This window comes from Atractosteus spatula, chromosome 15 (genome assembly GCF_055471065.1).
Source record: "Atractosteus spatula isolate fAtrSpa1 chromosome 15, fAtrSpa1.hap1, whole genome shotgun sequence".
NCBI lineage: Eukaryota > Metazoa > Chordata > Actinopteri > Semionotiformes > Lepisosteidae > Atractosteus > Atractosteus spatula.
In genome coordinates, this window is record NC_142720.1 from 16,756,258 (window position 1) to 16,777,471 (window position 21,214).

General features: G+C 41.2%; 1 protein-coding gene across 1 annotated transcript in view; it reads right to left on the reverse strand.

Annotated features, from left to right (window-relative positions):
• The window catches only part of prkceb (protein kinase C, epsilon b), a 126,255-nt gene that overhangs the window by 32,045 nt on the left and 72,996 nt on the right, over positions 1-21,214 (reverse strand). The window contains exons 3-10 of the mRNA XM_088933819.1: positions 17,297-17,462; positions 12,549-12,583; positions 12,146-12,234; positions 11,347-11,476; positions 10,571-10,713; positions 8,294-8,390; positions 7,752-7,960; positions 6,990-7,163 (exon numbers count right to left, since the gene is read on the reverse strand). Of these exons, the coding sequence (XP_088789945.1) occupies positions 6,990-7,163; positions 7,752-7,960; positions 8,294-8,390; positions 10,571-10,713; positions 11,347-11,476; positions 12,146-12,234; positions 12,549-12,583; positions 17,297-17,462 (1,043 nt within the window). The remainder of the gene's footprint in view (positions 1-6,989; positions 7,164-7,751; positions 7,961-8,293; positions 8,391-10,570; positions 10,714-11,346; positions 11,477-12,145; positions 12,235-12,548; positions 12,584-17,296; positions 17,463-21,214) is intronic.

Genomic DNA, 21,214 nt, shown 5'->3' on the forward strand with positions numbered 1-21,214 from the left:
TCTCCTTAATGAACAAAAAAACAAACAAAATTCTTAAGATCTACTTTATTATGCTGTTATATTACGGTTTCACTGGCCAGTATCACCTTCTGAAGAGAAGCAAGATCATTCTAAACTGCTTCACACCTCATGTTTATAGCGGTGTCTGCTACAGTATGTTCCACAACCTGAATAACTTGATCTCAATTTGTCAGTAACCTGAGAACACTAATCCTCATAAGGAGCAGTACTAAAAGATTTATGTCAACAGTGTGCCTGAAAGAGATTTTCTTCTCCTCTGGGGATTGTTCGAAGATTTATATTTTGCAAAGGTACGAAACAAATCATACAACCCTTGTCAACACACAAAAGCTACCTCTATTTGAAGAGCACATGCCTCCTATTTGTTCCCCTTCAACTGAAGCAGTCCATAACAAAATGGACCACTCCGATAAAAAACACACCAACCCTCATTAAGCAGACTCACAGTTACAGTTCACAGGCGTCATCTCTTTGCATCAATCTATAATCCTCAAATTATAAATAATGGGCATGCACTTGACTATCAGAAACACACAGTAGGGGTTATCTGTCTGATTCAGATATGAATGAAACAATTAATATGTCATGCATAGAAACTGGAAAACAAACTACACATGATATATGCATTTGCCCGGGTAAAAATCAAAGACTTGTCCAGTTAAATCAACTTTTTGGCATGGATTCTGTGCATATGTCACATCATCTTTTTAATTAAAGACATCCTTGCTCCCACTCACTTAGAATAGAACCTTCTTATATTTGGACTATATTATTCAATTCTGTGGCTGCGAGAGTAGTCATGCAAAAATCAGGGCAAGCACTTTAGGTTTATGTTGTCTGAATCTGATTACCTTGGATCTTTAAAAAATTGCTCGATGAGGCTCTCGGATCAATAACCTACCACAGATTCAATGTGCAAGAGGTGTGAACTTTCTTACATTCTTTGAAAAGCGCTGGTTTGGTGCTCTGAAACTGCCTATGGTATTTAAATGATGGCTGTAAGTTATTGTTACAAAACTGCTTCCATACAAAGTTAAAAGAAAACAACGCTTTGTCCTCTATAGTATGGATGTGGGTAATCTTCTTGTCACATTGACAAATGTTTACCGATCATAGTGTTTTTACTATATGACACCCTCTGCTGCAGGAGGTGGCCTGTGTGTTGAAAGTGCAGTGCTGGAATGTTCATTACTTTGGGCCTTCAGTGTCTGACACATGCCTCAAGGCATTTAATATCTGACAGTCCTGCATTGTAATTAGAGAATAGCCTGAAGTACAATTGAAGTGGTTGACTTTTCCGCCATTGTTCCACCAACAATTGCTGCAAGACCGCAGCCCTTTGCTGCAGAAAGAAGAACCAGGAAGCTGCTCAGGACTGACAAGTTTCTCTATTTTTAGAAGTTAGGTGACAATTATCATTCATACCGTAACCCGTGGGTGACAGAAGGCAAGCAAACGCGATATGAAGGACTAGGCTGTGAAGTTGTGAGGCTTTATCTAAAGCATCAGACCAGTTTGTGTTTTCTTTTCTCTCTTGTCAAATGGTTTGGATTTATCGTTCTGACTTATTTTCCAAAGGGTTACCTTAATCCTAAGAACCTGTGGTCTTCTTTGAAATGTTTTCTAAGAACGTGCAATCTTCTCAGAAAACTTTCATCATTGTATGATATTTTTAAATGACAATTTTATTTTGTCTGGATTTATCACATTATTAGCAACAACGTGCTAATTTCCCCTTTTTTTGCCTCAATGCAGTTAATTGTTTTTGTACAGCCCACTGAGGAGCTAGAACGACCATTAGGAAGAAGAGCAGAAAATTATTTTATACAATTGAAACACCCAATTTATTTGTTATTCATATTTTTTTTCACCGACAACAGCTTAACCCACAATTATGACAAAGGATCACATACTTAAGTTCATTGATTCAAAATATTTACTTGATCAGAAAATACACACCAGAGTCATCTTGTTGGCAAGGATTCAGGGCTTGCATAATTGGTATAACCTCTAAGGTTCATTTGCCTTTGTTCTCTTTTTTTCCTTTAAATAAGTCTTCCATATATACACACCAAATGATAAAAATCTAGCATACTTTTCTCTAACCTCTTTCTTATTTAGTTTTTTTTTTCCCACTGGAAATTCTCAAAAAGAACTGTACACCAACATTACAGATGCCCACCCACCCGATCCCTCTCCCTCTCTCTCTGCCTGCCAGGACAAAATGTTCTGAGTGCTATTTAGGAAATAAATAAATAAATGGGGAAAAAAAAGCGTAACACAACACTGTTACGATTGGTTTCAAGTCGGCGCAGTCAAATAAACAAGAACAGCTCTTTGCTCAGATCTCTCTCCACCAACACAGCTCCCCTGCACACTGGCACGACAGTTCCTCAAAGTCATCAAAGTCAAAGACCTCAAAGTCATCATTCACGGGACAGTGTGGCACCAAAATATTTTTATATCTTTCAGTTTTAGTGCCAGATCCTTTCCTGCTTGTCAACATCACCTCCGCCTAACGACAATAATTTTGTGCGCACACTGTAGGACAGCCTATCAATCATGAAAATTATTCACAATCTACAGGGTCTGGTGTCTGGTGTTACTGGGGACTGGCTTATTTTTTAGGTGTTGTTTGCCAATCGGCTTTAACATTTTCAAACCTTTACAATTTCCAGAGAAAACACAAATGTGCTTAGTTGTACTGTACATTCCTATCAATAATGCAAACTAAAGTCTGAAGTGACTAATATAAATGAGGTGTGAGAAGCCTCTCAGATTGCATAACACAAGTCTCCGGTTTCCATTAGGCCTGCTCCTTGGCAGACACCGAGGAGATGACTGAGTGGCATTGAGGTGGAGGCCAGTACTGTGTCACCTGTTCTCCTCCGCTGCCACCTTTCTGCACTCCTTCACGGCAGGATGGCAATAAATGGAGCTCTGCACGCCTCGCACAGCCGCAAGCCTTTAAAGACAGCTTGATGGCTGCCGCGCTGTCCTTTGTTTTCAGGCTCAGCACAGAGCACGATCACACAAAACTACAGGGGTGTTTCTCAGCCTTTGAACAGACCAGTTATGAAACATGTAGCTCTCAACTGGTGTCAACTGATAACACACTTTGGGACTTTTTCCACTAAGCTTTCATCCTTCCAATGTGGAGATAATTTCTTCTGTGCCCAAGGACGGATTTTGTTAAGTGTGGCAGGGTACCCCCGGGGATAGACTGCAATGACCACGGGGCTGCCACTAGAGGCCACCCTGCAGACGATAAGTGTGAAAAGAGATCTTAACTGGGGTATATAATACTTCTGTTGACACTGACTGTTTAATTGAAATGTGAGGATTTTCATATGGGTCATATTTGTATTTCTATTACCTGAAACCTGTTTTGTTTATTAAGCAAAAAGGCTAATAAAAAGCCTGAACGTTTTGTTTACTTCAGTGTTGAAGTGCTGTCTTCAAGAGAGCTTATTCTGTCATCCCACTGCATACCCATATAAAAATGAGGAAGCTGCTGGTTGGAGAACAGGTCTTCTCACTACCCCACTATAATAGTGACAGGAGCCACTAGGCAGGGTGGGTATGAGTTGGCTTTCACAGCAAAATCACGACTCTTGGGACTTGTGTGCCTCTGGCACACAAAGTGCAGTGATATTAGTGAGAAACGTGGTTTCTCCACCAGTCAGTGTGTACTTTCCTGCCCAGTGCCACACAATGTACGTCTGAAACAGGTGGGCTCTTAGGAGAAACATGTACACAGACCCCATTCAACCTGTTTTAGTACTAGACTTGAGTTTCAAATTGGCACCTCCCAGATAACTGACAATTCAAACTAGGAGAAAAAGGTAAGTACATCCTTATTATAATATGACCCGTTATGGTGTGGTACTGATTGCAACACAGAAAGGTCACAACTCTCTTTTTCCACGCAATGCAATTCAACTTGAATGTTCCAGAACAGCAGCATGAAGCAAGACAGACACCTGAAACTGAAAATCTCTCACTTTTAAAATGAAATGTGATACTGTGAACAGAGTGAGAAAAAAGGTGAAACTTGAGCAGCATTTTCCAGAGGCACATCTTTCACACTCCACATTGCAGACTAAGATTTTTAACCAAAAAAAAGCTTATGTTAATGTGCTTATTTCAAAACATGCTCATCATCTTTTAAGGCTAATGCAGCTACGACGCATCAAAATTAACCGATTAAATATTTTTAGTAAGCGAAAGTGTTCAACTCTCTCCCCTTGCTAACAAAGCCACATACCGTATTTGCCACTGTCGGTAAACGATGAGATTTGAGGCAGATTTAATTGAAACAGGAAGAAACATGCATTCGTCGTCAGTTATCGTTTTAAAAGGCGAGGCTCTCCAGCTTCCAGTCGAACTGGGACGTCAGTCAGCGGGGGACAAGCTGAGAGTAATGGAAACTCAAAAGAAATGAAAGCAAACCCTTGTTTCATTGTTTTACATTTCTACATGTAAATGCATTTAACTTAAAACTTTCCTAGAAGTGCCAAACAAACTGCCAGCATTACACAACAAGAACCAAACATTCTGAGAAGAGCGTATAAACTGCCTTGGCTTCTCTATGATAAAAATGGAGGATTTAATTGAAAGAGTAGAACTGGTGACACTTTAAGATGCTAGAATGATCTGGATTCTGTGCACTGTAGACACATATATTCTAGTAATTGGACTTGTGGGTATTAAAATCAATTGCAAGCCCCAGTTAGTGTGCTTCTTACAGGCAGCACTGTTTCCTAGTATAATCAGCTGGAGGAGAAGTGTCAGTCATCAGGGTCTTGTCATCCCTGAGTCTCAGTGCAAGCAATGATACCGAAAGGGTGGCAATGGGCCCCCTAGGACTCATTTCAGATCCCCAAAAAATGATTCAATTTTGACCCCTCCCCGATGGTAAACCGTGTAGCCGAACAAGAAAATCTTGACTACACTGGTGAGAGCTGCCAGCACAGCAGTCTCTTCAGCTCTGAGGGTCATAATAAGCTGGGACTTTTTCTTAAATTTAGAATCACCAATTATTGTTATGACACCCAGCAATGGGTAGAGTAATGAAGTTTAGGCTGTCTCCTCTGACCTGCTCAGCTTTGAGCCACTCGTCTTTTAAAGGTCACAGACGTCACAGGAGGTTTAGTGCCAGTCGGAGGAGATGAGTCCCTCACCAACAGCAAGATGGATGACACAGGGGTTACTGAGTCCAACTTAACCCATCCTCCCCTCAGCGACCCTCAGCCAACTGTGATGTAGGCTGCAGTCAGCGAGTGACATGACCTGGGTAACCATAGAGCTCAGGCTGTGCTCTGGCAAGTGCCACTCTCACTTGAGCCACTCGGGTACAACCTACAAAGTTTAACTGGTAGATTGTTTCTCCCTGATTTTTCTCTGAAATCTGTTTTTTTCTCCTGTATGAAAAACGTTAATCATACGTTGATTAGCCTGATGCACCTGTGAGGGAGCACTGCCACCATATTTCAGGTTCATACAGTGGCGACACCACCCAGAATAAACACACAGGGCAAAGCAATGGTTGGAAAACAAGAACTGAATTCAACATCATCAAACAAGCCTCATAAGCTTTAGAACTCTTTACTTTCAAATCTTAAAAATCTCTACTCTCTCAAAAATTATTCTGTCCTTGAAACACATTTATCCACTGAAATCATACTATTGAAGTACAGGCATAGCAACCATATCTATCAGGCCGACAAGCTGAATAAAAAACCAAAGAAACAGCAAAAAAGCAACACTCTCACAAGTCTTTATTGCCACCTACTGGCAATTACTTGTCCTCTTAAACAGTACTTCTTTCAGTGTTGTCTGAACAACAAAAACTAGGTTTGATTTTTTAAGGATTTAACATTTCTCAGTGATTATTATTTTGCAATGAAACTTGCTGCTACCTACAGTATCACAGGATCACCTACAGTATCATTCTGCAAAGATGTTCAAATGTGCACATACCCCTGTATCATTTAGAATACCTACTGTATGACCTTGACTTCTGTACTATAATCTCATGCGTGTACAGTGCAAATAAGAAAGCACAGCAAAGTATGTTCTTTCTCAGACATGAGATATTCTTAGGTGTCTGGCAAGATATTATATTATTCAGCTTTTTGAGCTATTGCTGAGAGCGTGTTTATTTGTATAGGTAACAAATGACAAAACACTACATTTCTCATTAAGAAAATGGTTGAGGCAGCATCTAAGCATCTTCTGCCACACAGTACAGTGAACAGTCTTCTAGCTCAGTCTATTGCTGATGATCAGTTTCATCAACATTTCAGTTTGTGTACCATAGGCAGGCAATACAAATCAAATTAAACTGAATACTACAGTAGTTGTTTCAATTTTTTTTGCTATGCAAATTATGCCATGTTTGTATTTCCAAAACCTTTGAAATGTAAAAGTGGTCAATGCAAAATTGTGTGTTAATGGCACTGTGCAACATCGAAGCAAATTCCTTTTGCCAGTCTGCATCATTTGGAAAATAAAGCATCCGTCTTAAGGATTGAAGGCATGTGAGCAAAGATAGACGGACTGAGTTTTTTGCTTCAAAATTATACTCTCTACTGAGTATGGAGGATTCAGATGAATTAGAAACTAAAAATAAAAAAGCATGTCTTAACTCAAATATATCTCCTGAATAATGTTAAGGAATCTGACTCACTTTGTTCTTTCTTAAAACCTCTCAAGGCCCTGAGAGCTACATGGAAGTAGAAACTGAACAAGCTAGACAGGCCAAATGCCATCTGTGGTTGGTAACGTTCTGTGTATTCTTATGTGACAGGCAGGACACAATGTGTGGAACTCCCATCTGCCAGGGACACAGAATCAAGGTGCAGCAAGAGCTGTCTCCGCACAGGGACAAGAGGTTAATGATCTCTGACAGGTTCTATCCGGGAGGGTCAGAAAGTGCTGCTCCTGTTTCCACGACGCATGCGTACCTTTGTCTGGAAGCAGCAGAAAAGCTGGGTCAGGTAAGGGTGTCTCCTTGCCAGGGCCAGGATCCTCTTTTCCGTCAGCGTGCAGTCGACATCATCGTCCTGAAGGATGACGTCTTTCTTCAGCACTTTCACAGCGTACACTTCGTCTGTACCTTTCAGCTCTGCCAGCATCACCTGGAGGAAGGCAGCATGACTGTGTGAGCACAGTCCCTCTGAGCTGCTCGGGACACCTGGGGCACAGCTCTCACCTCTGCACAGCACCATCATTCCAGCACCACTGAGCACCTCCATACAGCTAAAGGGAACACTGAATTATGACTATTTTCCTAGACAAGTTAGTGAGATCATGTATTTTACTCATCATATGCAGGGAAATTACCATTAACCATTGCTAATTAATTTAATCATTTCTACAATGCTTAAATTAACATATTACTGCAAATACTTCTAGTATAGGAACAAGCAGGCGTAAATCCCTGCGGAGAAGTAGAAAGAAAGATAGCCCAACTCTCTGGCTCTTGAGCCTTATTCAGGTGTCATTTTTCACATTTTTCTTTCTCTCACTTTTCAGGCTGAAAGTGAGCTCATACCTCTGTTTCTAATAATGTACCATGTTTCTGATGCCTTTATCCAAGGAGATTTATACTCCAAATAGTGACAGAACTCTTGAGGTTTGGAGCAAAACAATACAGTGTGTGGAGTGGGAAGACAAAAATTCCACAACAGCGGGTTACACACGTGTACAGATAAAGCTGGCGATACCTTGCCGAAGCTGCCCTTGCCCAGGACCTTAATGAAGATAAAGTCTTCCAGGCTCATCCTCTTGCTCTGGAGGGTCTTGACCTCTCCGTTCTCTCGGCCATCACATCCCCGGCCCTGGCTGTCTCCCGATGCCGAGGACGAGCTCTTGTGCTCCTCACCGCGGTGATCGAACGAGAGCGCTTTCCGAATGTTTTCAAGTTCTTTGATTTCTGAAAATAAAGAAAGAAAATGGACAAATACAGGTGATTGAAGGACAAAGCTAAAAGGCTTTTGACCATCATATAGAAAACCCTGCTATACCTGCTATAATGTACTGCACTCACAAATCAGCTCAACATTAAACAGCTAACATCAGCTAAACAGGTTATTTATTCCTGTTTGTTTTTGATATTAGCTTAGTGGAATAAACAAAAATAGCACAAATGTTGCTCATTAATACAGACATGAAACACACAAGACTTTTTTTATATTCATATAAAGTTTCAGTAATTCTCCTGTACTGATCGGACAGGCGGCGGTGTGCTTGTCCTGGCATGACGCACCCTGGTCGCAGGGGGAGGTGGGTGCAGATTTGGAGCGGTCCTCTTCCGTCTGAGGAGTTCCTGGGATGGACTGCTGCGAGTCGACTGCTGGATTCAACTGGAAGAACAAGAAACCTTATAGTCTTGTGCAACAGTAGACCTAACGGAGCAGGAAGCACATGTTGTTCAAGTAGCCCTACTCAGGCCAGAAGGGGGCAATTGGCCTCCTCTTATTTGGAATCTCTCTACTCTTCCTTGAAGCAGCCTGATCTGTCTCTTATTTATGCTACTGTGGATGCCAGGAAAAGCACCATCGAAAAAGGTTCATCCAGTTAACAAAACTGTAATGCTACAGACTATGGCACTAAAGGACTCATTTTGAAAGTGTTCTCCAGTAGTCTGGAACATTGTGATTTTGCTGCTTGTGCATTCGGCTCAGGCTTCCTGGCCACCTTGGTAATTCAAATAGCCTTGCCATCAAATCCACTTGACACACATGAGACAGTTTTACATATTACTAAATCTCCTGCCACATGTAAGCCATGGGTGAGCTGAAGGCCTGCTGCATGTTCAAGTAATGCCTGCAAAGTGCTTGGAGTGTGGCTGCATTAAGTGTGAAGGAGCAACGCTTTAGGCTTCCAATCCCCCCAGTGTTGTTTAAGAACTGGCACATTAATTGCAGGGTATCAGGAATTAGTGAAACACATTCTAAATGATCAGCTGCCTGAGTTGGATCAATTCAAATGAAAGCGTTTATTCACTAAAGACTTATTTTCTAATGTTTTCATGAGTGTTTTCATACTTAGTGAAACTGAGTCAAATTTGAAAGTAAATGATCCTTGTCAATAAAGCTCACGATTTATGAGGGTCATGACAGGTAACCAGCAGCACTGACTGTGCTCCGTGTATAACAGACTTTCTCATGGTATCTCAGTGTGCTAAGCTTGGGGCACAGGGCAGCGCAACGGCTGTGGGCTTCACTCTGGATTTATTTATCCTCCTAGTGACGCACAGTAATTGTCCTCGTTTTTATTTGGAATGAGGCTTACAGAGAGGAAGAGAGCGTGGGGCACCTGTCCAATCTCTCTTACTGAGAAAAGCCAGGCAACCAGACATGTCAGAGTTACTATTCCACTGATGTGAAACTGATCCTGTCCTGTTTTCCAATCTAAAAAGGAGATAACACAACCTCACTCCGATTATATAACTGAATTTTAATAACCGCTCGTGCTTTAATCAGAAGTAGCACTGGGATGGCTCTTTTCTCCTCATGATACATTATGTGCTTTTTTTCTTGTAAATATCTTCTGCTGTAAAGGCCCATTTTACTCTTTGTTTTCTTCTTTCAAGTTTCATCATGAGGGTTTCCAGCAGTGCCAGTCTTTCACAGTTCTGTCTCCCTGCTCTGAAGCGTGGCTCAGCATGACAGAGGACACGTACGACGCCAGATGTAGCCCACTCTGCTCCTGAAGAGCCACAGTGTAGCAGGACTAACAGGTCACCTTGAAACCATCAATTTGTAAAGACCTGGAACACAGGCACTTTGATCAATTCAGTAACTTCATTGGTTCAAGTCAGGCATTGTCTCTTTGAGACCTTCCGGGTGTTTTAATTTCACATTTCTAAGCTACTGAATTAAACAAATCATCTGCTTAAGTGGTCAAATCAAAATTGTTTCAGGCCACCTCACAAAACAGACATAAAACCTGCTTGACACTGGTCCTCCAGCACAGAGGATTGGCAGCCCCTACACAATACCCTGCAGCAGTACCTCTGAGGTACACCGATCTACTGGCTTGAGCCCCATTCCCCCAGTGTCACCTTGCACACCCAGAGTACTGAAGGTATTCAGATGCCTTGCTATGGCTCTTCAAACATTAGGCAGAATGCTTTTGTGCACTGGGCCAACAAAAACTCATCATGAACTGAAAGGATCATAGGTGGATATGTGGGTAACAAACCTCTGACCAACGGCATAATGCTACTTTCCAATGTTGGGTCCACAATGGCATGATGGGAAAAATCACGCCTTTCATGATCTTCGATCAACATTTAGAAAACAACAGCAGGCTACCAAAGACTAGATTTACAGTAAATAAAAAAACACAATGCCAGTCACGCCACTTTCAAAAATACTGAAAACCGGACTTGGTTCTGTAAAATACTAACATATCCTTCCAAAACGAACATGAATTGTTCACAAACAAGGCTGGTATTGATCCCAGTCTGGGATTCGCCTGTGACTCTAAAAGCAGCACGTCAGACTTCAGCAGGACTTGACCTGCCCAGGTGACTTGCCTTTTTCCTTCTCTGGCCCCTGTTCGTGATCTTGTCTGGAGTCACTCCCAGGTCTGACAGCACCTTTGCAATTCCTCTAGCATCCACTCCGCAGTTTGGGGCCACATTTGTTTCACAGCGTCTATGTACATTCATCTTGCAAACTGCGAAGGAAAACAAAGTGTTACTGTAAAAGAGTGAAAACCATACTGCAATTTTATCCAATATGGGTGCCACTATGGTGAGACCAGGCTGACCCAGACTTCGCAAACCCTGCAAAACGTCAAAACGAATTTGAAACGGTAACAAATCAAGCATTTGTTGAAAATACACAGCACAGAGGAAGAAAGAAGGCAAGCAAGAAAGAAGAAGCAAAATGGAGAAGGAAAAAAAGAATCTGTTTTATTCTATTACACCAAACTGCCCATAATACCAGGCAGAAAATCCCAGCAGCAAAAAAATCATACACACAAAAGCAAATCCACTACTGCCATCTTGTGGCAAAAGAGTTGAGAAGGAAATTCCAGCTCCAGAGGCACTACATTTACAATATGGTAAATTTATGGTAAATTACTGTATGGTAATTTGTAAAGAAGTTTAACCAATATGCATTACACATAGATTACAAAACTGATATCCTGGCCAACTTTCAGAATGTATCATTTTTCTAATACAGCTATGTAGGCCGGGTTCTACTGCCCGATTTAATAGACCTTGTCAGGTGATGATCAGAGCCCTATAGAACAGTTCCAATGTTCTATCTAGAATGTTGAGAAAGTAGTGAAATATTGGCTCACCTTTACACTGAAGCCCTTGTCTTAGCAGACCCCAGAGCAGTGATCCGCAGTGGTCGCAGAATGTGGGGACTTTGTAGTTGTGAATGCTGAACTTGTGTGGCATGTTGACACTAAAGCGCTGAGACCCCACCTGCAAATAATCACAGATAATGTATGTTTTGAATACAGTATATGCCTATGTAAATACCATATATACATAAACGCACATAATGAGTCAGCCTATTCCAACAACTATTGTGATACTGTAACTGTACACAGAAATGCAAAGCATCTGCTGTTCTTGATCGAAGGAAGGCCTGGAGTTCACTGCCTCACCACAGTTTGTGTACACTTTTGCATAATGTAATAATTTTTTTGTGTTCAGACATCACCCAAAATCTGCAACACTGCTTTCAGGGGAAAAAAAAATCCATTAAAAATATATTTTTATTCTATCCTTTGTCAAACATCTCAAATTCTCCAGTTTCAGTCCAGAGGTAACCATGGCATTCCACTGAGTGTCACCTTCATGCACAGAATTACTGTACCTGCTCAAGCAGAGACAGTAAAAAACAAGTCAGCCCTTTTTTGATAGCTTCTTTGCTTCAGATTAAAACAAAAGGTATTTATTGCAATAAAAAGGATGTAAATAAGAATCACTAACTCTTATTACAATGATTTACATATTATGATGCATAGCCTTACTAAATTCAGCTCTTATTCTTGGAAGTGTCTTCTGTGACAATCTGAAATTCTAGGTGTTGGAGGTCTACTTTCTAACACACATTTCCCACAGTGCTGGAGAGAAGAGCTCCTTTACCTCATCTGGCGTAGCTTCCTGCTTCTTCAGGCCGGCACACTTAGTTATTATAAGCTCATGACATCGTTTATGGACTACACAGGTACACACTGGAGAAGGGACGAGACTTTGGTTAATGCACTGCACACACTTTGACAGAAACAGAGAAATAAAAATAAATGCTCATAACATTTCTACAAAGGCTCATTTTAACCTCTGTGGGTCTTCTTATGTTTTTTTTTAAGAATAGCTAGTTAAAAATAAGCAAGTGGAGATATATGTTACGCAGATATGACATATTCATAGATAAAAATGTAAAAAAAAACTTATAGAAATTATTAGAATGATAATGAGATGTGTTTCTTATCTCTCATTTAAGGCAAGGTGTACAGCCATAGATTATAGGAGACCAGGTGGTACTCACCTTGACACTGGTAACCTTGTTTCCCTATTACTCCCCTGTGGAAAGACAAACAAGGCATATCAGAGAAACTGCCAGCAGTGTGGTGTAACAGCTGAAATTCTGAGCTGGTCTAGTTGACATTGGACAAGGACTGAAGGACCCAATTCTTCAGAAATTCACTACTGAATATGGGATTTTTTGCTGTCCTATAAATTTAGGTGAAACGGGCAAAGGGATTCCATTCTATTTGGAATTAGAAAACAATTTTGCAAAAATGTCTAACACTTTAAAATATCTTAATGCATTTCAAGAATATTTCAAGAATATACAATGCTTGTATATTTCAAGATACAAGCTCACACAAAAGAATGCGGCTAATTCTGAAAACTAGAAAAGGTATCTGACTACACTGTGACTGTTTTCACATTAGGAAAGTATAATCTAGTTGTACTTCTTCCTATAAGCACAATTTCTTCAAATAAATGCCACCAAATGTGATTTAAGGGTATCTCGGTTTTCACCCAACCTCACCAAATAGATGTTTTGCCTTCTGCTGGACCTGCAATCGAAAGGCACTTTGACTGTAAACTGACAGTGACCTGGGAGGGCTCTACACAGTGGGCTATCAGGATGGAAGAGAGAGCAGGGTTCTGGACTTCTGATCAGCAGGTCGTGGGCTCAGATCCTGAATGGGATGCTGCTTTAGGGTCCTTGAACAAGCTACTTCAAGCAGATTACTACAATAAAACATGCAGCTGTCTTCACACGAGCCCACAAGAACTCTGTCACCCACAGGACATTCCCAAAACACACGCAGGTGTGTACCAGATACTCCCCGGGTGCAACTGTGGTGTTACATACACTTCAGTGGCAAGTTTAAAATGGGTCAACTGGTGTCCTAGATTCTTAGAGGAAGAGAAGGTCGGGATCCCAGTCGGAATGCCACCATCCAGCTCGACTCACTCTCTATCCCAGCAGAAAGGCAACTGTGAAGGTTTTTGCTTTCAGATGAGGGACGAATGCCACGGAGCAGAGACTAAATCCTTTATTGGAGTCTGGGATGTCAAATATTTTATTTGTGGTGCAATATGTTCACACATTTTGGTACGGCAGTTCAGACGGTCAGGCACGCTTTCCTGAGAAATGTGAAATGACAAAAGAGCCCAGCAGAGGGAGCCAAAAGGCAGATTTACAGAACAAAACGGTCTTGGAAATCAAGGATTTTTAGATAACATAGAATCATACTTTTATCTTTAAAAAGTCTGGCATAATTATCTCCAAGTACCGCTTGCTTATAATATGGTGCTAATTAAAAGGGATTTTTTTGCAAGACAAAAATGGAAGAGCTGAATATCTATCCGTCCAATATTATCCAAGCGATATTGTTTTACATGACATGCCATATTAAGTTATTGCTGCACAAAATTCCCAATTATAAAAAAAGATTCCCTCTTTCTGAAAACTTCCATCTTAAATGATCACTTTATCTGAGCTTCCAGAACAAGAGAAATAGTTTAAAAGTGCAATCCTTTAGAGGCCCAATGCCATGACTGGCACTACAGCAGCTTTCTTATGGCCATTAAAGGAATAAAGGTTTTCATCAGCACTGGATATTAGGTTATTACTCTCTCCTCCACTCCAATGAAGGACATTGATTTCTTATCAATGTTTTGTATATAATAGCTTTCCCAATGCACCACAGAGGCGATCGTTTCCCAGCAAGCACCACGCTCCCTCTGAAAGGGCTATGGGCTGCAAATATCTCTCGGCCACCACAACCCAATACAGCAATAGAAGAAAACGCAGAAGCAAAAAACGTGAGGTAGAAGTACAAGAGAAAGATGGAGTGGAATAACAAAGAGTAGAAAATACTTTAAAAATGCAGTTTCCCATTAGCATGTTCCTGTGAGGGCTACTGCCAGTTATCAATAGATCCTGTGAAGGCTAAATGGTGTAAAGATCTGCCTGTGGAAAAACCATGTTGGAAAATCTGTTTTGCCATTAGCCTCGTTAGTGGAAGTTACAGCAGTCACATTCACAAGGACGATAGGCGAGACTATCTGCCTCTCTTCTCTGACAGCACACAAAAAAGCTATTTGCTGTATTTTATTTATTGGGAATTCAGCTTTGGTGAATCAAGTTACAAATCCTGCTGCATCTCCTTGTTCATCAACTGCGATAAGAAGGAAAATGCACGATCTGTGGAATTTGTTCATTTGTACGAACTGATATTGAAACCTAATAATTCATGAAGTGACAATCCTGTAAAGCAGACCACTTCCTTAAGTTTGCCTTTCTTTGACATTTGTCTGATGTCCATAGTGGTCAAAGCCAATTTAGCCTGGCCCAGTAAAACTCGTCTTTATTCGATGCCTAGCCTAAACACGAAAAAATGCACCACTGCAGCCCAAAAAGGATTTTCAGCTTAAGTAACCCATCTGAAACCCCTGAGTTCTGGGAGTTCTGCCACTGGCTTGATGACATGTGAGGGTTGCGCGTGTCCCTTTCAGGAGTTTTGGTAGCAATGGAGAAAAGCAGCTTAAAACGCCTCTGTGAGCGAGGCTGCTGCCAGCATCTCTCTCAGTGCCCCAGTTCAGCTGTAAACATGTGGTCAAAAGCTGCAGCAGCGTCATCAGAGCAGAAGCAGCTAAGAAACAGTGTGTCGAATCATTTTAACAGACGTTAAATAAACAGCTATTGTTGCTGTGTCATTTCCAACCTCAAGCTTTTCCCAATATAGCCACAACAAACACAAAGGAGAGCCATCCATAGCTAAACTACACCCCCTTGCACTCCGCCCCTACCTCCCCCACCTTCCTCCAGAATTTCCTTTAATGTTCTCCACAGAGAGGTCAGACCAGGACAGCTCTCCCACTCCCTTGCCTCAAACAGGTCTTTCACAATGATAACACACCCGCAAACACTTTGGCACTCCAGGAGCTAGATAACATCTTGACTTTATTGGGTTCTAGCAGAACAAAATTAGTTCTTAGAAACTGCACTGCACTGTTACAATTGCTACCAATGTCAGGGGATAGTTTGAGATAAAAATGAACTGCCCATCATACATCTGTTGATCCTTTTTGGGATTACAGGTCGGTTTTTACAGCAAATTTAATTCAGGAGATTCAGGAGTAACAGTGAGGTAATTTCCACAGATTTGTGGATTAAAAGTGCCAGCAATTGTCATTAACAAGATTACAATTACTGAACGTTTTCCTTTTAATTATGAGCAAGTGTTAGCAACACTTCTGACCAATCAAAGGGGCAACAAATACAGTAGTATGGTTGGACTCATAGTAAGACCCCACGATTAGTTTTGTCTGCAGTTAAGATACATCCTTCCAGGGAATCGTCAATTACTTCATTAAATTGACTATGTTTATAGCAGTGAAGCAGGGATTTCAGCATGTTAACATCCACAATGATTTATCTTTGGCAAGCTACCCTTAAATATGCTATGTACACTTTAGTCTTCAGTTCCTTTTTTTTCTGGAAGCACCTGCAAGACTAGTTATACACGACCACCTGCTGGAAACTTTTATCTCTAGTGACTATATCCTGTTCAAATTGCCCCTCATAACACTCCTAGCAACCTACAGTACATCAATAGTCTAGTAACCACCTGGCAACATGACCTTCTAGAGTAGTAAGCAATTCTGTTCCTGGCAATACCCAATCGGTGCACTGATACATGTCCCATGACTGTTACAGCTCTAGTGAATAACTGGTTACTTCAAAAAAGTTTAATTTTCAGGCCCAGCTAACTTATACTGTATGTACCAACATATCCTTTCTAACAATAATTATAAAGACTTTATAACACAAACAGAAAAAAATAGTTGCTATTCCTCTAGTGCATCATTTTTTATATTTTCATGTGACATAATTCTTGAAATGTAACACTTCTCAGGTTAATGTTAATTTGAGCTGTCGGTCTGTTGTGTAGTTTAACTGGTGAAAGATCTCACAATAACATGACAGGCAAAAGATATGATTTAAAAAGCTAAAAGGTGCAAACTTAGTTAGAGATAAAGCAAGAAGAGAATAAGAGACATTAAGTTGATATTTATTTACATTACATGTTGCTTTGGAAGACAATCTTAATACTCAATTGTGAATTAGGAAATGGGAAGACATTTCCTCACTGTAGCAAACAGGTTTGGACACCGTACCCACATGCTTTAATTTACTAAACCAGGACAGACAAATGTGAGGAAAAAAGACTTAGTTTGTGCTGGTGTTTTATGAAAACAGTACAGCAGAATGTGACTGTTCCCTTGACATGCTCACAACAGAATGGAGCAGTAGGGGTTAGAGCTCTAGACTCCTAACTGGAAGGTCAGAGGTTCAAATTCCAGGCGAGACACTGCTGTTAAATGAGGTGCTTCACCTGGACTGTTCCAGTAAAATACTCAGCACTATAGAGGGGTGTAAATGTAAATCGCTTTGGATGAAAGCACAAGCCAAATCACTATATATAGATACTTGACATCATTACAGCAGATATCTCACTATTACAAAGAACAAACAGGGGTTTGTTTCTGACTAAAGGGACTCTACTATGATTTTACAGGCTGTCTGTTGTGTACGAAGTATGTCTGGCCAGGCTAATAACTAGGCACTGTCTTTCGGGCTGCTTTAAAGTGGAACTGAACCGGTTTGGGGGTGAGGACAGTGCCCTGAGCCGAGACTAGTGTGTGCTTTTGCTAGGTCCGGTGAGGCTGGCTGCGGTGGGGGAGCATGTGTGCCGAACACGGCGCACTCACCAGATGAAGTCTCTGCAGTGAGAGCAGTACGTGGGCTGTCTCAGGTAGGTGGCCATGAACTTGTGCCCGTTGACTTGGTGAACCCGCCGCCGCACTGCGCCTTGCCTCTTCCTGGGCCGCATGCGCTCCCGGAACACGCGCTCCTCATTCTCAGTGGACACCGAGGCTGCCGGGACAGACGCACACAGGCGAGAGGACAGACAGGTGTTACCCCTCCATCTGGAGAACAGGCCCCCCCTTCACTAGCGAGGCCTCTGAAAGTGATTAGGACAACACTCACATGCTGTAGAGCTACATCCAGTACTGTAGGACACTACCTTAATTAGAAGTCAGAAGAACAGTCTGATTTTGATTAGAACTTTAAAAGTAATATTTCTATTCTTAATATTAAGGACATAATTTGTCTTAAGAAACTTTACAACACACTGATCCAGTGAATTTAGATTCAGTTCTGAGGCTATTTAGGTGATATATCTTCTAGAGTATCTGCCCACCTGCATTGTATAAAATGTATACTGTATGTATTCTTACATATTTCTTATACTGTAGCTAATCTATTAATAGTAATATGCGCCACTAAGCCCTGAAATACTAAATTATGTAATGAATTATATAAGGAACCAGCAAATACAATGCCTTAGATCACACTGGCTCAGTCATGAGATTGTTTAATACCGGCCAGTCTTTCTGGTGGCCAGACTGTGCACAATAATGTGCATTTACAGTACAAGTAGGTCATGTCCCTACGCTATGGAGACAGAGTGCAGACTTCTATTGGGAATTAGGTCGCAGCACCAGGAGTAAAACACCACAGGACTGCCATGACAACCTCAGAACACGGTTTCCAAATGGAATGACATAAAGCAAAGGGCCGTCACGCTCGTCTGATCGCTGAGGCCTTTTGAAATGTGGAAGGAGACACAGTATTTGCCTTCACTCACAGGACAGTGTTTCTCCCTTTTCAGCTGCCACAGAGCCAGTGACCATTCCCCGCTCACTGTAGTTTTCTGATATTGTATAAGATTACACAAATGGCAGATTGGGGTATGGAGATCCCTTTGATCTGAGAAGTTATGGAAAAATCTAGAAATACAAGACAGAAAAGTGTGGACACGCAAACGCCATTAACATTTGGTTCATTTCAGCTTGTTTTGGAAAGTTACCTGGAATATATTTGGAAGAAAAAGCGAGAAAATATCACACTGAAGCAAAAGGTTTTGAAATTCGTGCTACAGTAAACAGGGACAGCATGATGGTTGTAGTCCTGGTCAGTACTGCTTCGAGTCCTGGGTTCGATTCCGTACTGAGCTGGTTTGCTCTGTGGGGTTTGTCTATTCTGCCTGTGATTGCATGGGTTTTGTTTCAGGTGCCTCCGGTTTTCTTCTCTATCTCAAAGATGTGCTTGTAGGCTATTTGATGAAAGATGAGATGCCCCAAAGAAAAGAGTTACTTGGTTATTTTAAGCAATCATCTGCTTTCATGAAACAAACCTTAGAATAAATGATTTACTTAAAGACGAGAGGATCAACATAGTCCTTTTTAACAGGCCTTGCCAGAAGCACACTCTAACTCTCACTCCAGTGAGGAATACTGAATTTACTGAATTATTCATACAGATCAGATTTTTTCTCCTTAAATGTACTGTGATTATGCGCTCCAGTCTGCACAAAGCATTTTCAAAAGGCTTCCAAGATGCAGAGAACTTGAACAGACTGTCTCCTGCTGAAATACCTTTCAACCCGGGCCAGAAGGTGGCGCTAATCCTGTGCTAGTGTTCCCCATAAACCAAAGCACAGAGATGCTGCAGAGGAGCAAGTGAAGTGAGTGTTTATATCTCCTTCCAACCTCAAGCTAGCGACTGAACAGGATTTCTAGAAGATGATACTTTGAAACAAATGTATTTATTGGGTTAAATTGGTGTTTTAAGTTTTGACAAGACCTTTGGAACGTCCTGTTTACTCATAATTTATTATTTTGTTTGTTTTTAATGCAGCATTCCTTTTAACCAAAAACAGAAATGTCCATTCATAGAAAAACAACACTTCTTTAGTTTTTCAACTAAACAAGAAATTCAGTGACTTATAAAAGCGCATTGCTGCCATCAAGGAAAAAAATATTCCATGTGTATCTTGTAATTATGAGAACATTATCTCGTTATGACGAGACAACACGTTATCTCGTTATTATGAGATACTGTAGTACATGATTGCATAATTACATTACAAATGATCTATCTCGTAATAATGAGGTAATTTACTATGTCGCAGTAACAAGATAATGGACTATCTTGTAATAACAAAAACATACAATCTCATAATAAGGAGAGTTTTCACATAATTACAAGGTACACATGAAACCTTTTTTTCTTGATAGCAGCAATTCTCTTCCGTAGTAACTCCCTCTTATTCTAGTGAAACGATGACTCTGAACAAGACATAGTCTAGTCTGCTCTCTGATGTCTAGTAGCTACAGCCACCTGGCTACAGAGGGTCCACCAGCTAAGAACTGGTACTGCAGTCTAAGATAACTGCATACATGTATCTGGCTTTAACTAGTCATAAGGCTGCTGTGTAGCTGGCATGTGCAATTACTAGATTTTATTTTTAATCACTTCTGGGACGAGGAAACTTTAAATCTACCTACTCTCTGTCCCCCTTTTAATTCCAGCAATATACAGTATAGTAAGGGGATCAATAGATTGACTTGGAACAGCTGTAACAAAAAGGGCATATTGGAAAACCGTCAGGACCATTACACATGTCAAATGTCATGGAAAAGAAGGTCACAGCTCTTGTGGCATAAAGGGCAGAAGTCACAGGGGAACACCTGCTACCACCTTATATTGTCTCTGTGGAAACTGAAGATCACACTATAACCATGTCACACATACCACCTCAGAGCCTGGATGGGATACTTCACAAGAACCTCAGGTGTAGAGCAAATAACTCATTTTCATAATTGCTATATAATAACGTGTGCAGCATATATTGTATAATAACAACCTCATACTTAATCAGCAGGGTTTATAGAACTCTAGAACTGCTTACTTACTGCGAATCCTTTGACCGAATACTTTTTAGTTTTTTCCTTGAGATGAGAAAGGTAACACCAGCAAGTTATTGTTCACCACTTATTGCTTTATCCTAATGGAAGGCAGGCACACACAATGGACTCTCTCTGAAATGGATGAGTGATCCTCTAGCTGCATTTCAAACCTTGTCTTGAATAGAAGAATGCCTCTAAAAGGCGGCCAGGAACACATGGTCGCAAAACCTAGAGGTGACAGATCGTACAGTATGTTTTCTCAAGCATTACTGCAAACGACTTGAGCAAAAATGTCTTTGGTGCATTGAATTGAATCCTCACATCTCACATCCTCAGCTTCTCTACTCAGCACAGACTCACCAGGCGTCCAGTCATGTGCTGGAGATCTATAGCCCTAGTGGTTTTACACAGCTCAATCCTTTGTCATTGGGGTTACTATTATCAACATGTAAAGAATAAAGTCTTTATGCTTTTAAAGGCCTTTGCCTTTTCCTATTACACTGCAAAAAAGTCACTGAACTACATTGTGGAAAAATAGTTTGTGAGGGATCCTTCACCTTTGGCCTCTGGAATGATTTGCACAATCCCAGGCGGCTGGCGTGAGTACTGTAGCTCTTCACGACAGAGCCACCGCTGCCTGGAGATCTCGGACAGCATGCTGCTCCTGACCTGTGCTGCGAGCACTCTGTAGTGCTGTGGAAGAGCAGAGCGCTGGGCAGAAGCCGTTGCCTGTCCCTGATGCCCCCAGAAACCTCTCCCCCCAGTCCAGTTCAACGACAGATGTACACACCTCCCTCCCCTGCTGCGCACAGGCCTTTAATCAGACCTGATTCTCTTCCAGCAATAACTGACAAATTTCCGAGGGATGTCCTG